This window comes from Drosophila miranda, chromosome XR (assembly GCF_003369915.1).
Source record: "Drosophila miranda strain MSH22 chromosome XR, D.miranda_PacBio2.1, whole genome shotgun sequence".
NCBI lineage: Eukaryota > Metazoa > Arthropoda > Insecta > Diptera > Drosophilidae > Drosophila > Drosophila miranda.
In genome coordinates this window covers 25,958,012-25,976,992 of record NC_046674.1, presented here as the reverse complement: position 1 = coordinate 25,976,992, position 18,981 = coordinate 25,958,012, and the positions used below count along the sequence as shown (strand labels likewise).

Genomic DNA, 18,981 nt, shown 5'->3' with positions numbered 1-18,981 from the left:
CCCACTCCATCCACAAGCTCCGCCGCTTCTGGGTCCCAACTACAGCAGGGAGGATGGCGAACACAGGACAGTCACCAGCAGCGCTCTCAGGCCGGGCAAGGCTGGGGCTGACAACAAAAAGGACCGCGGCAGCCAGGAGGCAGTCAACAGAGAGGACCGCAGAAGCAAGGAGGCGGACAAGAGAGAGGACCGCAGCAGCAAGGAGGCGGACAACAGAGAGGACCACCCCAAAAGCAGGGTGGCGCGGCTCTGCCGCCTCTCCCAGCAGGCACCATGAAGCGTGGATCTTTGGGAAAACCAGGTCAAGTATCTGTCAATTACCTCGACGTTAACTTGGACAAAATGCCAGCTGTGGCCTACCACTACGATGTGAAGATCACGCCAGAGCGTCCTAAGAAGTTCTATCGTCAGGCCTTTGATCAGTACAGAGTTGAACACTTGGGCGGTGCGATTGCCGCATTTGATGGACGTGCATCGGCCTACTCAGCTGTGAAGCTAAAATGCAGCTCCCAGCTCCCAGCTTGAGGAACCTTTGAAGTGAATATTGCTTTCTTGCCGTCCAGATATTAGATCGCCACGGCCGCACTCTGACTTATACTCTGGAACTCAAGGAGACAGAGGACTCGGAGGTCGATCTGAACTCGCTGAGAAAGTGAGTGAACCGTTATATTGAACCAAATGTGTCGGCAGAGAATCGGCATAATGCAATTTCCCATTTTTCCATTTTTGCAGCTATATGAAGAACAAGATATATGAAAAGCCCATGAGAGCCTTGCAGTGTCTGGAGGTTGTGTTGGCGGCCCCCTGTCATAACACCGCCATACGCACCGGTCGCTCGTTCTTCAAAAGGTCAGAGCCCGGTCAAGCCTTTGATCTGAACGACGGCTACGAAGCTCTAGTTGGACTCTATCAAGCATTCGTGCTTGGCGATCGTCCGTTTGTTAATGTGGACATATCGCACAAGTCCTTTCCGAAGGCCATGACGATCATTGAATATTTAGAGCAGTATCAGCGCCAGAAAATTGAGAAAAGCACAAATCTTGACTACAGGCGTTACGATATCGAATCATTCCTAAAGGGCATGAATATAGTATACGATCCGCCTGCCTGTTTTGCCAGTGCCCCTCGCGTCTTCAGAGTCAACGGGCTTTCCAAGTTTCCCGCTAGCAGTCAGAAATTTGAGCTGGATGGGAAGCAAACGACCGTTGCAGAGTACTTCCGGTCTCGGAAATATAATTTAAAGTATCCGAACCTGCTCTGCTTGCATGTTGGGCCGCCGTTGAAAAACATTTATTTGGCTATCGAACTATGTCGCATTGAGGATGGGCAGGCCCTGAATGTGAGTTCAACAAGTTCCTTTCACTGCAAATAATTTCCTGATTTGATTTCTTTACATCGCATTGCAGCGCAAGGATGGAGCTAATCAGGTGGCGGCCATGATTAAGTATGCTGCCACTTCCACCAACGAGAGGAAGGCCAAGATCATCCACTTGCTCGAATATTTCAAACACAACTTAGATCCGACCATCAGCCACTTTGGCATTCGCTTGGAAAACAACTTCATTGTGGTGAATACACACACCCTCAATGCGCCTCAGGTTGAGTATAAGAATAACAATTTGGCTTCAGTGAGGAACGGTTCGTGGCGCATGGATCGCATGCAATTCTATGACCCCAAGCCAAAGACACATAAATGGGCTATACTCTACGGTAAGATTCACTACATGAGTGTGGTCGATTTTCAGGGCATGGTAAGTTGTGCACGGCTGGAAGCAGAATTTCACTCAGATCCTGACTAATTTTCTTTGCAGATAATTGAGCTGAGTGGCACCGTCAATGTGTGCCTGAATAACAAAGCCGAGATACGGAATTACAGGGATGAGCGTGAACTGGATTCTCATTTCCTTGATTTCAAAAAAAATAAATTTGATTTGGTGTTCGTTATTATACCAAATTCCGGGTCCGTTTATGATGTCGTGAAGCAAAAGACTGAGCTGGAGCATGGAATTCTCACACAATGCATCAAGGAGAACACAGTCCTGCGTAAATGTAACCTGCAGTGTATTGGCAACATTATGCTTAAGGTCAATTCCAAGCTTAACGGCATCAATCATAAGCTGAAGGATGACCCCCGCTGTCTGCTAAAGAATGCGATGTTCTTGGGTGCTGATGTAACTCATCCATCGCCAGATCAGCGTGAGATCCCCAGTGTGGTGGGTGTTGCCGCCTCCCATGATCCATTCGGGGCTTCATATAACATGCAATATCGCTTGCAACGCTCGACCTTGGAGGAGATAGAGGACATGGAGTCGATAACTCTTGAGCACTTGCGTGTCTATCATCAGTTCCGGAAATCCTATCCCGAGCACATTGTCTATTATCGTGATGGCGTGAGCGATGGTCAGTTTCCCAAGATCAAGAATGAAGAGTTGAGGGGAATTTCTGCGGCCTGCAGCGAGGTAAGTTGAAGTCTTGCCTCCCGAAGTCTCATCATTTTCGATCGCTAATCTCCCTTCGTCTCCTATCAGATGCGCATTAATCCCAAGATTTGCTGCGTCATCGTAGTTAAGCGGCATCATACACGCTTCTTTCCGAACGGAACTCCATCGCAATACAACAAGTTTAACAATGTAGATCCGGGAACGGTCGTCGATCGCACCATTGTCCATCCCAATGAGATGCAGTTCTTCATGGTCAGCCATCAGTCGATTCAGGGGACGGCCAAGCCGACGCGTTACAATGTGATTGAGAATACGGGCAACTTGGATATAGACTTACTGCAGCAATTAACATACAATCTTTGTCACATGTTTCCCCGTTGCAACCGCGCAGTGTCTTATCCGGCTCCGGCATATTTGGCACATTTGGCTGCGGCACGTGGACGTGTCTATCTCACTGGGTGCGATATTAATGTTATTATTGTTACGTATATTCGTTTTGACGGTACAAATCTTGACTGCTTCTCTTACAGCTGCACCAAGTTCCGCACTCCAAAGGAGGAATACGCAAAGCGGTTGATTGTTCCAGAGTTCCTGAAAACGAACCCCATGTATTTCGTGTAGGCAGAACAGTAAATACGGTTACAGTTACCCTTTTGCCAATAAGAATTTAATTCAAACATCATTATTCTTTATTAATTTTTTATTTTATCACATTTCTTGAACCATAATCGTATATATCATATGTAAAGGGCACACTCTACTGCTTTCATTAGGAGCTTCGATGTGAATGACGTCTTTAGTGGCTCTCCAGCTGGAGAGGCGCGTGGAAATTCTTGTCACTGAGAATCACGACTACAAGAAGCGCCTCGAGTCGCTGGAGGAGACCAATGCCAATCTACTTAGTCAGCTGCACAAATTGCAGGCCCTAGTTAGCAAGCACAATGTGAAAAAGTCCTAAGCCAGGGACCCAGGACGTGTGCCGGTTCCGTTTCTTGTTTGCCCGCCTTCCCGAAATACCTATATATCTATACCTATTTACCTATACCTATAACTACATATGAATGTATATGTATATAGATATCTATACATTTTTTTTTGTATTTTTTGTTCCGCCTATTACTTCTGAAGTTTTCTGTGAGAGTTTTGAAGAATTTATAAGACTTGCGCTGTTAGCAAGGAAATGTAAGAATGTTTGTCCGGCTTTTTGTTAGCACAAATCGGAAGAAATGTCCTCCCTCCCTCCTACTCCGCGACTGCTCATCCAGCTTTCCCACTCCCCTTCCCTCCACTCCATACATATTCAAAAAAGATTTAGCACCCAGATGCCTATAACTAATACAATATAATTGGTGTTTATGGATGTATGTCCTAGCTACTTGTAGAACGTTTCTTATACATAGATATGTATATTAGTCATGCATTCCTGTTATATAAACTTTACCTAGAGTAACTCCAACTCCAACTACAACCACAACAGAAACGATCGACGAGCTCAAACAGCAGAAGCCAATTCAGAAAAGCGTCATAAGAGAAGCTAACTAACAATATTGTACTCGTAATAGAACGAAATCAACAGACCAAAAAAACAAACAACAAAAAAGAAAAACAAAAAACAAAAATGCAAAGAAGAAAAGCTTAAAAAATGGGATATGGCATGTTTTGATGTGGGCTCTGTTCGATCTGATCTGATATAATTTAACTTTATCTACATAAGCGAGCAGCGATATACATGTGCATACATTATGTTTTAGTAATGATTGAATGAATGAACGAAAGACCTCGGAGCCGCATCTCTGCACTATCTTTGGCATGACTCTTGTTCCTTTAAACGTCATTTCTCAAGCAAACGAATGATACGAAAGTATATACCTAAACAATTCCATAATGGAGCTAGATAGAATGATTTCACAACGAACTACATATGTTTATATGCTGAATTTTAGTTTCTTTTCATAAGTTTACCACCAGCAACCGCAAAGAAACGCACCAATGTAGAATGTAGAAAGAATCTTGAATTGGTTCTCTGTCGCGTTGCCTGGCCAAGTTAAACAATTTCCGAGCCAATTATGAAAATGAATTATTGTTAAGTTTAATATTCAAAACGGGCCGAAACCGGCCTAAGTGTGCTGGGCTCCGAGCGAGCTTAGCGGCCGTCTCTACCTAACCTAAGTTCAATATTATAAGACGCCGCTGCACTGACCTCAAAGTTCGAGGGCAAACCCCAATTTAATCAAATTTTGCAGCAATTTTTTTTTTTTTTTTTTTAAATCTTAGTGCAATTTTTGGCATAACTAGAAATGCAGATGTTTCGCGCTTTTTCCGCGGCGTTAAAAAATGAGTCATTCTAGTTTAAATTAGTTGAATTTATCTAAAACGAGGGGGAACGTTGTGAGTTGCTGCGGACACCGCAACTCTACGGTTATACCCGATACTAAGTCAGTATGGCTCTCCTCCGGCAGACGCCGCTAATATTAAACGACACGACAAAGAGTGCGTGCGAGAGAGACAGAAAATCAGTCTGAGCGTGACGTCGGGCGCTGCGTAGCCAGTGCAAATTGATTTGTTCCTTTTGGGTATAAAAATGATCTGATCTGATCCAGATTTAGCAATCTGATAGATATGGTCATTATCTATGATTCTGCGTTTTTTGTTTTCTCGAATGTGCAATATTGTGGATGCAACAGATTTTCGTCCTCTGTGTGGGCGGAAGGGGGTGGGGCGAAATTTTGAGAAACACATTTTATAGTAAGATCTAACAGGAGTGCGGATAACAAATTTGGTTACTCTAGCCTTAATAGTCTCTGAGATTTTTGAATATCCCCAGATTTTCATCCTTTGCGGGGGCGGAAGGGGGTGTGGCGAAATTTTGAAACAAACTCGTCTCGGTCCGATATATTAGGAGTGTGGATACCAAATTTGGTTGCTCTAGCTTTTGTAGTCTCTGAGATCTAATGTTCTGAGGCGCTAATGTTTTACTCTAAGCAAAGCCGCCTATGCTACGTGTGTGTTAGAGAGAGACAGGGCGAGAAAAAATGAAATTGTTTTCTTGATGCTGGCTATAATAATAATACGATCCAATTCAGATTCTGCAGTCTTAAAGATATGGTCATTCTCTACAATTCTACGTTTTTGGTTTTTTCATATCTTTAAAATTGTGGATGCCACAGATTTTCATCCTTTGTGGGGGCGGAAGTGGGCGGGGCGAAGTTTTGAAATATTTTTGTAGCAGTGACATATCACAGAAGTCTGGATCCAAAACATCGTTGCTCTAGCTCTTATAGTCTTTGAGCACTAGGCGCTGAAGGGGACGGACAGACGGACGGACGGACGGACAGACAAACAGACGGACAGACGGACAGACGGACAGACAGACAGACAGACAGGGCTCAATCGACTCGGCTATTGATGCTGATCCAGAATATATATACTTTATGGGGTCGGAAACGATTCCTTCTGGACGTTACACACATCCACTTTTACCACAAATCTAATATACCCCAATACTCATTTTGAGTATCGGGTATAAAAAAGAAAAATACTTAAGCGAAGTTTTAAGCGTAAGCCGATGATTTCTTATTAAATCGATAATACGAGTACTATCTATACAAAATATTTTAGGTATTTTAATATATTTTTGTTTATGTGTGTGTAAACCAAGCGGAGTTGTGCAATTGTTAGTAAAATTAAACAACAAAGAAAAACCTTATAGAAAAATATGGAATCACACTGAAAGAAAAAGCTTGTGCAATGACAAAAACTTGACTATAAAATTCGTTAAAAAATAAACAAATAAGATACGATAATAGCAATCCATTTGGAAAAGTAAAAGCGTTTTGAGATGTTTATACACAAAAGTACAGCAGTTTTAACGCATATTGTAAACTAAAATTGAAAACGATTCGAACGAAGACCAGAAAATATACACAAAAAAATTGTAAAACTTTTATGAGTGGTTGCTGTAGTTTGGAATAAGCAAGTGCAATTCAAAATAAAACGCAAACAACCATTAGAACAGCACCGATATGCGATATTCATCTTGCCTATTGAAAATTTTACTTGCTTATCCCCTGGAACACCGGAAACGGGCTCTGCCGTCGACGTCTCCTACATAACTAAATGGCCGGACTAGGTGTTTGTATCCACCAGATATGTCTTGGCAAGCAGGGGGTACTACAGCTCTGTGGAGTTCCCAGCCATCGAGGGGTCGGAGGAAATGTGGAGGCGCAGGTCCATACAAATGTCGGTCACTCTCACTGTCGGACTGGGCATCACCAACAACACACATGTGCCGCAGGAAACCCTGCAGCATTTAATTTACAACAGTTTGGACCGCCTCTTTCACACTATCATACGATAGTGTTGATTACACTATGCAACATCAATTGGTTAATAATTAATTGTTAGCGTTAACGTAGTATCCATTGCTTTTTGCTTTTTCATCTAATCATCAGCTTAGCAAGTTGTGCTGGTGAATGCGCCCTATATCTTTGACCAGACGCAAAGACGCATGACGCAGCCCTAGAGTAAACAGCCTATTAGTGTAGAATTTTTTTTTATAACTGCTGCTTGTTTTAGAGTTCATGTAAATATACTCCAGCCTTTTGTGATCTTATCGCTGCATAAAAACGAAATGTGTGCAAAAATAATATGATAAGTGTTAACAAGGGGTTCTCGAAATATATATTCCGAATGTATGTATGTGTGTAAGCCGGTACTCCGTATGCATCCTAAAAATATTCGCTTATTGATCAGAATCAAGCTTATAATATACATATGCACATAACGATGTACTGCCTTCGAGCTTCGAGCCCCAGCACTTTATGAGTACCTGGTATGAAAAGAGACTGCTAAATTTGTTCGCAATCCAATACCGTATATCTTCAATCCATAAACAAGTAATTACCCAAACATTTTTTGAGTTTCTTATCTTTGGAGATCCTTTATAGCCTTCTGAGTCTATACGCTACTCATTCCTGACCGTTCAATTTACTTTTTTCGTTGATCATTTGTGTATGCATCCAATATTAAACTTTGTATAACTTGTTTGAACAGTTGTTCCAGTGTCTCGTAGTTTACACGAAAAAGAGCAGTCTAGAATAATTTAATACAGTCACCACAAAATGATTACAATTAATACCTACACATATTTGTGCAATTCAAATTGATTGTAATCATATATTACACAACAATATATACATATGTATGTATGTACATTTATGTCTATATGCTCAACCTTAACAGGCATGCAATTCATTCCTTCTTAGCCCAAAATGTGTATAAAAAGCGCATGGGGCTTGCCACCTACTATGGAATATAATTCCGACAATGTCTGCGAATAGGGTACGACAATCTGGATACAAATTTTTGTACATATTGAGTGCTAAATTTCTAAGCTACATATATCTCTCTATTACATAAATAAGATTTGGGTCGTCATGGTCCTGATATTTTAGCGTGTTATAATGTTACGGCTACGGGCTGGTTAAATCTTGTTGGCAATGCAGCCTCAGCAGGAAAGGGAATCGGGGTTAGTGCACTATACTGCGCTCTGGGCTCAGCTCGCCGGATGGGGTCGGGGTCTTTCCTATCCCTATACTTCCTGGTTCTCGCCATATTATAAAAATTTAAGTGCACTTACACAGAATCTACTTTGATCAAAACAAAAAAAAACAAATGTAATCAATCCCCGGTCGGCATAGATGGCAAGAAGGAGTCCGGTAGTCGCGTATTTAATTTAGTGATCCTAGGTGTAGGAGATCACTAGTTCCTCTATACCCTCCCTACCTTCGGCAATGCGTGGAACGATGTTGGCATGGCCCCTAACGTAACTACCGCTGCATTATTACACTCGATGCATCATTGGCATTATGTACTTAGACAGAATGGTTGTTATTTATTCCAAATTCATGTTAATTCAAAATAGTTCTATTAATCAAGATTCAAAAGATTCATATATAACAAAAGGTTCATTAACTTAAGAATATAAAATACAATTCATAGCAAAACTGAGCCTTTTTACTCACGAAGGTCAACATTTCCATTCAATACGAAATTAATGATCATTACCAAATTCAAACACTTTCCTTGACGAGCTCGTTGAGCCCAATGAACTGCTTCGGTAGCTGTGGAACAATATTATTTATATAAAAATAGTAAAGAATTAAAGAATGATATTTTGGCCGACATTGCCAGATTGAATCAAGGCTTAACATTGAGTTGATTAGGAAAGGACTTAAGACATATGATAAAGAAATTAATTCTATAGGAAAGATATTCCTTAATATAACTGTATATGTTTATATGATTTTACATTTAAAGTCAAATTTAATTGAAGTGCAAACACAAGAATGCAAGCAAAAGAAAAGAACAAGACAAAGCAAAGAGAATGTCGATGATCAAATTAATGCACGTTTATATGTGTGTGCATACGCACGCATATGTCCGAATTCTCTTCGAACGAAAGCTCGCTCTTGGCGTGTGAGTTATCACGCTCTCCCTTTCATTACGCTGCACCGCTGCTATACCCTGCTATTTCGCGGGTATGTTCGTACTCACGAATCGATGATCACATGTTGTCCACGACACAGGTCACCCTAGATTCCGATTCCTGATCTTGTATTCACATCTTCTGCACAATTTTAGCTGACATAAATTTCCTGACTTTAATTCCTAGGCGTTGTCGATTCCGCATCAAGGATGTTGAGTTGCATCTCGCAAGATACGCTTAGAGGGCATTCAAAAGTCGATACAGATCGTCCGTACAACGGAAACGCTGGTAATTCGAAGCGGCCAAAAATAAGACACTGGAGGTTGCGTGGGGGGGTTAGGCGTGAGAGCGCCAAAGCACGGCAGACCTCCAGTGACCAAGAGATTCTGTAATAGATTCGGAATTCAGTGAATGTACCAAACCTGCTTTCCTCTATAATCACCTTCTTTTTCTCTACGTAGCACTTTGCACTTTCACCACACAATATAGCTTGATCTTGCTTTTTAGTCTTGCTTTTAATACAGGGACACGTGAACTTCCACTAGAGTTTGGCACTATTGGCACAGGCACAACCGAAGTGTTTTGGGAGAAAAATGGAATTGATCCGCGTGTTCACCGTCGCTGTCGGCTTAAGCGGCATAGACGAGCTTTAACGGGACCCTTCCATGGAATTCGGTCTCGAGAGACGAAAAAGAACATTCGAGCAATTAAAGCTCCATATTCGAAGTAGCTGTTTTTAAAGCCTTGGTGTTCGAACTAATCAAGTTGGCGCGTGATTTGAATCTGCTTTATATCTGGGAAAATATTAGGGAATTTAATCTGGGTTTGCTTCACTGGCCACTACACTCTCCACCACCAGATTATGTCCCGGAGTGATCGACAGGGATCGTAATCGAAAAGAAAAGAAGGACAGTGAATTAGCGGGTTTGAATATCCTTTACGGGGTATACTCCCAATTTCTTTCCTTTCTCGTTCGATAATTCGTAATAAACAGGACTTAGCTTTTTCCTTACTGTTGCTGTCACAAACACCTGCGCTAATTTATGGCTGAATTGTTTAGACGCGTTGCTTTGGGAGAAATTGCGAACGTAAGCCTGATCTCCGACGTTGAATTGTATGTTTCTACTCCTCAAATTGTATACCCTCGCGTTGGTTGCATGAGCCTTTGCATTGTTGACCTTAGCTGCATACCTTGCCAACTGCAGAGCATCGGGGTAATTAACTCTAGAATCATCTGATAGCAAGTTAAGTTTCCTGAGCAATTCGTAATCCTTGCCATTCAAAATCATGTTTTGCCCAAACGTAAGGAAGTAAGGAGAATATCCGGTGGTTGTATGTAGACTGGATCGAATAGCACCGTTAATCTCATTCAGTCGTTGATCCCAGGTAGTGTGATCTTTCCCCACGTACGCACGGATCGCCGCCAAAACCGATCGGTTTAAGCGCTCGCTTGCATTCGCTTGAGGCGAATAAAAAGCGGTACAAATATGTTTAATTGAAAATCGAGTTAGAAAAGCCTCAAAGAATCCTGATCGAAATTGAGAACCATTGTCCGTTAAGATGGATTCCGGCACTCCAAACGTAAAGAAAATGGAATTTTCTAAGTACTCGCAAATCTTTCCGGAAGTGAATCGTTTCACTGGACAGAGGAAATGGAATTTTGTACAATGATCCACGATTATTAATAGTCCGATATTCCCTGCCTTTGAACGAGGGTATGGACCTAACAGATCCATGTAGAGTCGTTGAAACGGTCTCTCTGATTGCATTGGCTTTCCCAATGGTGGTCGTAATACTATATTGGGACTTTTGGTCTGTTTACAAATGACACAATTATTCACATACTCTCGGATTTGAACCAACATCTTGGGCCAGAAGAGGTATCTCTTAAGTTTTTCAACGGTTTTACCCATCCCGCCATGTGATGCGCTAGGAGAATCATGGGCTTGTTTGATAACACTACTGACTAGGCCAGAGGGTACCCATAATTTCCACGACTGGTGGTCAGATTCAGAATCTCCAATCGAAGCTTCGGTGCGTTTGTATACATAGCCATCTGTTATTTTTAAATCTGGAAGTTTCTCTTGGTTCTGCTGAATGCGTTCAATTAAATCCAGATATTCCAACGAAGTGAAATGCTCGGACTCTAAATCGATGATCGGCCCTAGATCTATAAACTCATCTACTGACGATTCATTTTGCCTTGACAGAGTGTCAGCAATAACATTTTGTGAACCCTTCCGGTGTTCAATGCGAAAATCAAAACCCTGTAACTGTATAGCCCATCGCGCGAGCCTTCCAGACAAATCCTTTTGTCGCATCAACCACTGCAATGCTGCATGGTCGGTTATTACTAAGAATTCCTGGCCTTCTATGTAAGCTCGAAATTTCTTAATTCCCTTAATAACTGCTAGACATTCTAGTTCTGTAACGGAATAATTCCGTTGAGCTTTGGATAACTTAACCGAAATGTATCCAATTGGCATTTCGAAGCCTTCTTCATTCTCTTGAGCTAGGACGCACCCGAGACCAAAAGAACTAGCATCACACAATAAGATGAATTTCTTAGAAAAATCAGGAGTTCTGAGGATTGGAGCTGATGTTAATCTTCGTTTCAATTCTTCAAAAGCATTGGTTGCGGTTTCATTCCATATTAAGGAAGTATTCTGTTTCTTAAGCATCTCGGTCAATGGATAGCTCACGGAGGCATAATTCTCGACGAAACGTCGATACCATCCGGATAAACCGAGAAACCGTCGTAACTGCTTTACCGTTGTTGGAATTGGGAAGTCGTTGATTGCCTGAATCTTAAATGAATCAGTCTTGATCTGACCACCCGAAATTATGAAACCGAGATATTTAATCTCTCTCATGCAGAATTTAGATTTTCGAACGTTGATAGTGATATTCGCTTTTCTTAAGCATAGTGCGATTTCGTGCAAAAGAATCAAGTGCGAATCAAAGTCATCCGATAGAACAAGCAAGTCATCGAGATATACAAAAACTCGATTCCGTAAATGTGGGGGTATGACATGGTCCATTAAGCGGCATAAGGTCTGAGGTGCATTTGTCAGACCAAATGGCATGACCTTATATTGGTACAGTGGACGATTTGGAACGGTAAACGCAGTATACGGTCGTGATGGCTCGTCCAATGGTATTTGCCAGAAAGCATGTTTCATATCAAGACCAGTTATATACCGCGCTGGAGGTAAGCGGCTTAAGATCCTGTCAATATGTGGTAAGGGGTAAGCATCCTTCCTCGTGTATTTATTGATCTCGCGAGAGTCTAAACACAACCGAACCTTATCACCTTTTTGAACAAGAACACAATTACTACTCCAAGGACTGCAAGAAGGTTCTATGATATCGAGAGCTAACATGTTATCTACCTCAGCAAACATAAGTTTTTCGCGCGCAGGGGAGATTGGCCAGTGTCTTTGTTTAATCGCCTTAGCATCACCTACGTCGATCGAGTGCGAAATAATGCTGGTTCTGCCCAATCCGTCTCGTTCGTACGAAGGAAAAATTTCGACGACACCTTGCAGTCTCTCCTGCTCTTTACTAGAAAGTTTGTGTAACTTGGGTGAGCTTTCCTCATCCTCCGTGGGACCTATATCTAACTCAGAGACACTTTCGCTCATGAGTCGATCAGCAAGTTTAAATTTCCTAAAAAAGTCAATTCCTAAGTAAACCTCTTGGGTTAAGTTTGGTATGATAAAAAAAATCTATACTTTCCGTGAGACTACGATATGTAATAGTCGCTGTGAAAATGCCCTCAACCGAGCATTTGGTTCCGCTGGCTGTTTTAACCCTTCCCGAACACTTACGTGATTTCGGATGGTTAAGGAGAGCACGGGCGGCATTGTTGCCAACGCAACTAACCGACGCTCCAGAATCTAACAAGGCGTTGTAAACCTTGTCTTCAATCGTGATGGGTGTGTACAGACGGTTATCTCCCGTACTGAATATGGAAGCAATTAAGCATTGTCGAGTGCTAACAACTGTTTTCCAAAATTTGCGTAATCGAAGGGTAGATCTTTTAGATTTTGTCGTAGTTGATGTGGTACAAAGATCGCCAAATATCCTATTTCTAGCTTTCTTGTAATTTGACAGTCTTACATGTAAGGGTAAATATCTAGTTGGTCGTTTATCCGATAAAAATCCTGAGTCCATAGCGGTTTTAGCTAAACCCTCATCTATAGTCTGACTGATGCTTTCGCTATGTTTTGGTACGGATGTGCCTACAGGGGGTTCGTTGACACATCCCGCAGCCGGTTTTCCGAAGGATGGCACTTAGAGCAACGTGGCTTGTAAACATTCTTGGTTCCACAACCGTAACAAAATATGCTTCTAGGTTCCACACAATCATCCCATCTATGCCCTATCTTATCACAATTCCAGCAGGACATCTTATTACGCATGATCTCTGATATTATTGGTTCAGGCTCCTCAAGGTGTTCCCTCTCCGGAGAGATCTCGGAGATGTTGCGCCGGTTTACAAAAGGCGTTTTGTAAGAAGGGTTTCGAAGTTCCGAATAAAATTGTTCGTGCTTTTAACCTCTAAAAGTAATTTCTTTATCGAAGTGATATTCAAATGTAGTAACTCGTGATGAAGTGTAGTTTTCGAATTGTCAATCAACAGCTTAACAAGGTCGCATTCTGGTAGGCTACGCTCGAGTCTATTCACCAACTCTTCTATACTATTCTGATAGGAATCAAAAGGTTCATTTTCCCCTTGCTTTCTTTTCGCGATTCTACGCCATATGTCGACATCAGTGGCAGCATCGTCATATTTATCCCTAAATGGCAGACAAAAAGTCTCCCACGCGAACTCTTCATGTTTACGATGGAACTGCCCGAACCAATCACTTGCTTTTGCGGATAACAATAAGTGCAAATGATCGCAAACCAGCTGGAAATTGTTTCCCAGGGTCTGTGCCGTCAAGGAACGTACCCTACCTTTTCTGGTGAAATTGAAACTGAAGAGCGATTGCTAGTATTCCTTAAGTCTGCCTCTTGGCTTGCTCTACTCCTAACGTCTGCTGGTACATGCTGATAATTCGAAGCCTGCTCCGCAAGTCCCGATCTCAATTGAACCGAACTCAGCTGATGGCTCAATGCTGTCTCTATATGGGCGGTTAGCTTCTCCAACAACGTCTTTTGTTGGGTGCCTATCATTGACCTTACCAAATTGACAATTTCACTTTTATCCATGGCGTTAGATGAATTCAGCGATTGGCTAGTTGGGTCTGTAGGGGTAGGATTTCCCTCCCTTTGCTTAGATCTCGTTACTATATTTGACTTGGGAATAGCGCCTCTGCCTCTACCTCGAAATCTACTTCCACTTGGCCCTGGCGCATCGAAGGGAATTCCTTCAGTGTTCGAATCTCCTACCTCTGCAAGGTCCGCGTTATTTAATTCCGTCGCCAAATCAACATTTCCCCGAACTAACAATTCTGTAGTGCATAGTCCGCGACAGGTTGGACAACTCGGTGAACTCTTAAGCCAATCGGTCAAACAGGAATGGTGAAATTGATGTTGACACGGTGTCGTGGCAAACAATTGATCTTTCTCAAGTTTATCGTGGCAAATGCGACAATAGCCATGCTGATTTAATGCAGTTTCAAAGCTATTATCTTTACTGGCCATATTTCCTCTTAATTTTTTTTTTTTTTTTTTTCTTCAATCAGCAAGATATTTTCTGTCTTTTCCACAAATGCCAATTCTACATCGATGTGTAACTCCTCTCTTCTGCCTCTATGATTATTGAATTAAATGGATATTAAAGGTTCCTATTGGACTATGTCTGATACTCGTCGGGAACTCAAAGTTTCTCTAAGACCCGCCATTCCAAGTACCGAACAAGTCATGTTCCTATAAAGTTGAAAGTGGTCGTGCGTCTGGTTGGGTCGATGAATACAAAATCCTGAATTGCAATCGAAAATTCCACAGCTCAGATACACGGCACTAACATCTTTATTCTACTAAAATATTTTCTTCAGACATCTATACAGTTCACGCCGTCATTTCTTGGTAGACCAATCCCTACTCAGTCGAATTGAAATCTCCATTCCAAAAGCTGACTACACGTCTACACGATATACCGAATTTTCTAATTAACAGGCTAATGGATGTATTAACAGAGCTTAACCGTGAAGCACGAAGGTTACTCCAACCGTTCGGAATTATCCTCATCAGGAAATAATCGTATCTTTTCTACACTTTTCCGATTATAACACGTCGTTTCGTCTTCGGCCCCACGTTGGGCGCCATTTTATAATGTTCGGGCCCCACGTTGGGCGCCATTTTATAATGTTACGGCTACGGGCTGGTTAAATCTTGTTGGCAATGCAGCCTCAGCAGGAAAGGGAATCGGGGTTAGTGCACTATACTGCGCTCTGGGCTCAGCTCGCCGGATGGGGTCGGGGTCTTTCCTATCCCTATACTTCCTGGTTCTCGCCATATTATAAAAATTTAAGTGCACTGACACAGAATCTACTTTGATCAAAACAAAAAAAAACAAATGTAATCAATCCCCGGTCGGCATAGATGGCAAGAAGGAGTCCGGTAGTCGCGTATTTAATTTAGTGATCCTAGGTGTAGGAGATCACTAGTTCCTCTATACCCTCCCTACCTTCGGCAATGCGTGGAACGATGTTGGCATGGCCCCTAACGTAACTACCGCTGCATTATTACACTCGATGCATCATTGGCATTATGTACTTAGACAGAATGGTTGTTATTTATTCCAAATTCATGTTAATTCAAAATAGTTCTATTAATCAAGATTCAAAAGATTCATATATAACAAAAGGTTCATTAACTTAAGAATATAAAATACAATTCATAGCAAAACTGAGCCTTTTTACTCACGAAGGTCAACATTTCCATTCAATACGAAATTAATGATCATTACCAAATTCAAACACTTTCCTTGACGAGCTCGTTGAGCCCAATGAACTGCTTCGGTAGCTGTGGAACAATATTATTTATATAAAAATAGTAAAGAATTAAAGAATGATATTTTGGCCGACATTGCCAGATTGAATCAAGGCTTAACATTGAGTTGATTAGGAAAGGACTTAAGACATATGATAAAGAAATTAATTCTATAGGAAAGATATTCCTTAATATAACTGTATATGTTTATATGATTTTACATTTAAAGTCAAATTTAATTGAAGTGCAAACACAAGAATGCAAGCAAAAGAAAAGAACAAGACAAAGCAAAGAGAATGTCGATGATCAAATTAATGCACGTTTATATGTGTGTGCATACGCACGCATATGTCCGAATTCTCTTCGAACGAAAGCTCGCTCTTGGCGTGTGAGTTATCACGCTCTCCCTTTCATTACGCTGCACCGCTGCTATACCCTGCTATTTCGCGGGTATGTTCGTACTCACGAATCGATGATCACATGTTGTCCACGACACAGGTCACCCTAGATTCCGATTCCTGATCTTGTATTCACATCTTCTGCACAATTTTAGCTGACATAAATTTCCACTTTAATTCCTAGGCGTTGTCGATTCCGCATCAAGGATGTTGAGTTGCATCTCGCAAGATACGCTTAGAGGGCATTCAAAAGTCGATACAGATCGTCCGTACAACGGAAACGCTGGTAATTCGAAGCGGCCAAAAATAAGACACTGGAGGTTGCGTGGGGGGGTTAGGCGTGAGAGCGCCAAAGCACGGCAGACCTCCAGTGACCAAGAGATTCTGTAATAGATTCGGAATTCAGTGAATGTACCAAACCTGCTTTCCTCTATAATCACCTTCTTTTTCTCTACGTAGCACTTTGCACTTTCACCACACAATATAGCTTGATCTTGCTTTTTAGTCGATTCTCCGCCGACTTGCAGCTATGTAATTTGGTATGTAATACAGGGACACGTGAACTTCCACTAGAGTTTGGCACTATTGGCACAGGCACAACCGAAGTGTTTTGGGAGAAAAATGGAATTGATCCGCGTGTTCACCGTCGCTGTCGGCTTAAGCGGCATAGACGAGCTTTAACGGGACCCTTCCATGGAATTCGGTCTCGAGAGACGAAAAAGAACATTCGAGCAATTAAAGCTCCATATTCGAAGTAGCTGTTTTTAAAGCCTTGGTGTTCGAACTAATCAAGTTGGCGCGTGATTTGAATCTGCTTTATATCTGGGAAATTATTAGGGAATTTAATCTGGGTTTGCTTCACTGGCCACTACAACTCTACCCTGAATTGGACTTCCAATGAACCGAAACTCAACGCCGCTCAATAAGGGGTTGCAGAAACAATAAATTATCAGCACTACTTAAATACTAAAACCCAAACTTTTAGTTCACAATTTTCTTACTCATACTCTTAATCTCGCAAGACTCTTGCGGACTTTCCTTCATTTCAGACTCCTTTTCTCGTTGAAGCATATGCGTACGGGGAGACGCTTGGTTCGGGGACTCTGCCCTGCAGATATTCAATGTGCCCCAATGCGATTTTTCTTCAAATTCTTTCCTGAGCTTACCCGGCCCGAAGAAAGCTGGCAGCGGCCTAACATCTAACTGTCCCTGTCGCCCGCGGAAAGGTATTCGCCCAGCTGGAACCAACACAAGCAAGAGCCCCATAGATCACGCACGGTGGAGGAGCACCTCGGCCTCAAGAGAATATCGCATTCTTCTCTTAATTAAGAGCTGATAGCCCCTTAGATCTTGAATCAGTGAGTTCTCATTTGGGATCTCTAATCGGTGTGTGCTCTATAAGAGAGAGAGCTTGAGCTGAAAGAGCAACTTCGAAAGAAAGCTCTTGAGCGATGGAGAGACTCAAGCTGCGATCGATTGCATATCTGTGTTCGCCATGTTGCAGACTCATGGAATTGCAACATGTTGGCCAGATGAATTAAATGCATTTAATGTAATTATGTATATGTAGATAAAAAAGCAGCTGATGAGCATAAAATTACAAAGTTTTGGTCTGAATTGTGAAGTTTTCTCAATTTTACATTAGGAAAATGGCTATATTATTGACTATAATAAAACAATCCATACATGTACAATAAACGTTACTCTTTGGACTCCTTTTGGAGTCTTGGCTGCTCGCAATTCGCTGGAGTATCTCTCGCTTTGTGTCCTGGGGCTCATTCTGTAATATCTGCTGCTCCTTCTGAACTTCAAGCATTTTCCGAACTACCTACTCCAGCTTTTCCAGTTTAATCTGCTTTGGTTGCAGAAATACCACTAGAGCCGTAGTTGGATCTGTAGTTGAATCGATATTAACGGAATTATTTCGGGACCCCCGGAAATCTGCAGAGCTATCATGCCAAATGTTTATACCGAGATTTTCAAGATATGCAGTCCATTTCGACTTGCGTGTGTTGTACCAAAAAACTATCTGGCCTTATGAACGGGGCGCTGATCACCCTCGACGACACTGTCCTGCTCTTCAATGCCCTTGACCCGAGGATGCCTGTCGAGCTGCAGGACAACGCGCAAGTGCACATCACGTGTGCTGCCTTGCGCCCCGACAGCTCCGGTACACTTGCCGTGGGATGTGCTGCAGGGTTATGCATTTGGGAAAATAACAGCAAAATGAGTCTGCTGAGTGTCCTGGGACACAAATACGTGACGTCCTTGAGCTGGAACAAGAATGAAACGCACCTGGTGAGTGCGGCAGTTGGCACCCACCACATAGTCCTCTGGGATATGGACTGGGCGGCCTTCTGACTTGCTACCATAAGGTGCTCTACAGCCCTGACTTTGAGTGGCTCCTCTGTGCAGACAACAATTCTCTGGCAAGCATCTGTTGCATGAATCAAGGCTAAAATAACTTGGATCCCGAGGCGGTGCAGCGGGACCTGTTCGTCCTGAAGGCCACACTTCATTCTTCAGTCTGGGCGACCATCGCCAGTATATGCTGCTCGTCCATGAGGAGGACTCCAACCTGTACGCCATCACTGGCCGCCCTGACAATCTGGAAAGTCAACCCGATATGATTGTTGTCAGCCCACAAAACAACTTTCTGGCGATTAAGTTGTAGAAGAAACACTTCGCTAAGTTCTACCAAGTTCTTCCCCTG

General features: G+C 42.3%; 1 protein-coding gene across 1 annotated transcript; it reads left to right on the top strand.

Annotated features, from left to right (window-relative positions):
- Positions 1-159: 159 nt before the first annotated feature.
- On the top strand, positions 160-3,612 carry LOC117186331 (protein argonaute-2-like). Its single transcript, XM_033386985.1, has 7 exons — positions 160-519; positions 564-652; positions 733-1,339; positions 1,407-1,751; positions 1,812-2,459; positions 2,529-2,899; positions 2,972-3,612. Exons 1-7 carry the CDS (start codon positions 274-276, stop codon positions 3,060-3,062), a joined length of 2,397 nt encoding a protein of 798 aa, XP_033242876.1. The 5' UTR covers positions 160-273; the 3' UTR covers positions 3,063-3,612.
- The last annotated feature ends 15,369 nt before the right edge of the window (positions 3,613-18,981 follow it).

What these genes read in the sequence shown, in the direction of transcription:
- LOC117186331 (XM_033386985.1), top strand. Translation starts at nt 274, where the DNA reads ATGAAGCGTGGATCTTTGGGAAAACCAGGTCAAGTATCTGTCAATTAC. An exon ending in AATGCAGCTCCCAGCTCCCA is followed by an intron (nt 520 to 563) that starts GCTTGAGGAACC and finishes CTTGCCGTCCAG; the next exon opens with ATATTAGATCGCCACGGCCG. An exon ending in TTTCTGCGGCCTGCAGCGAG is followed by an intron (nt 2,460 to 2,528) that starts GTAAGTTGAAGT and finishes GTCTCCTATCAG; the next exon opens with ATGCGCATTAATCCCAAGAT.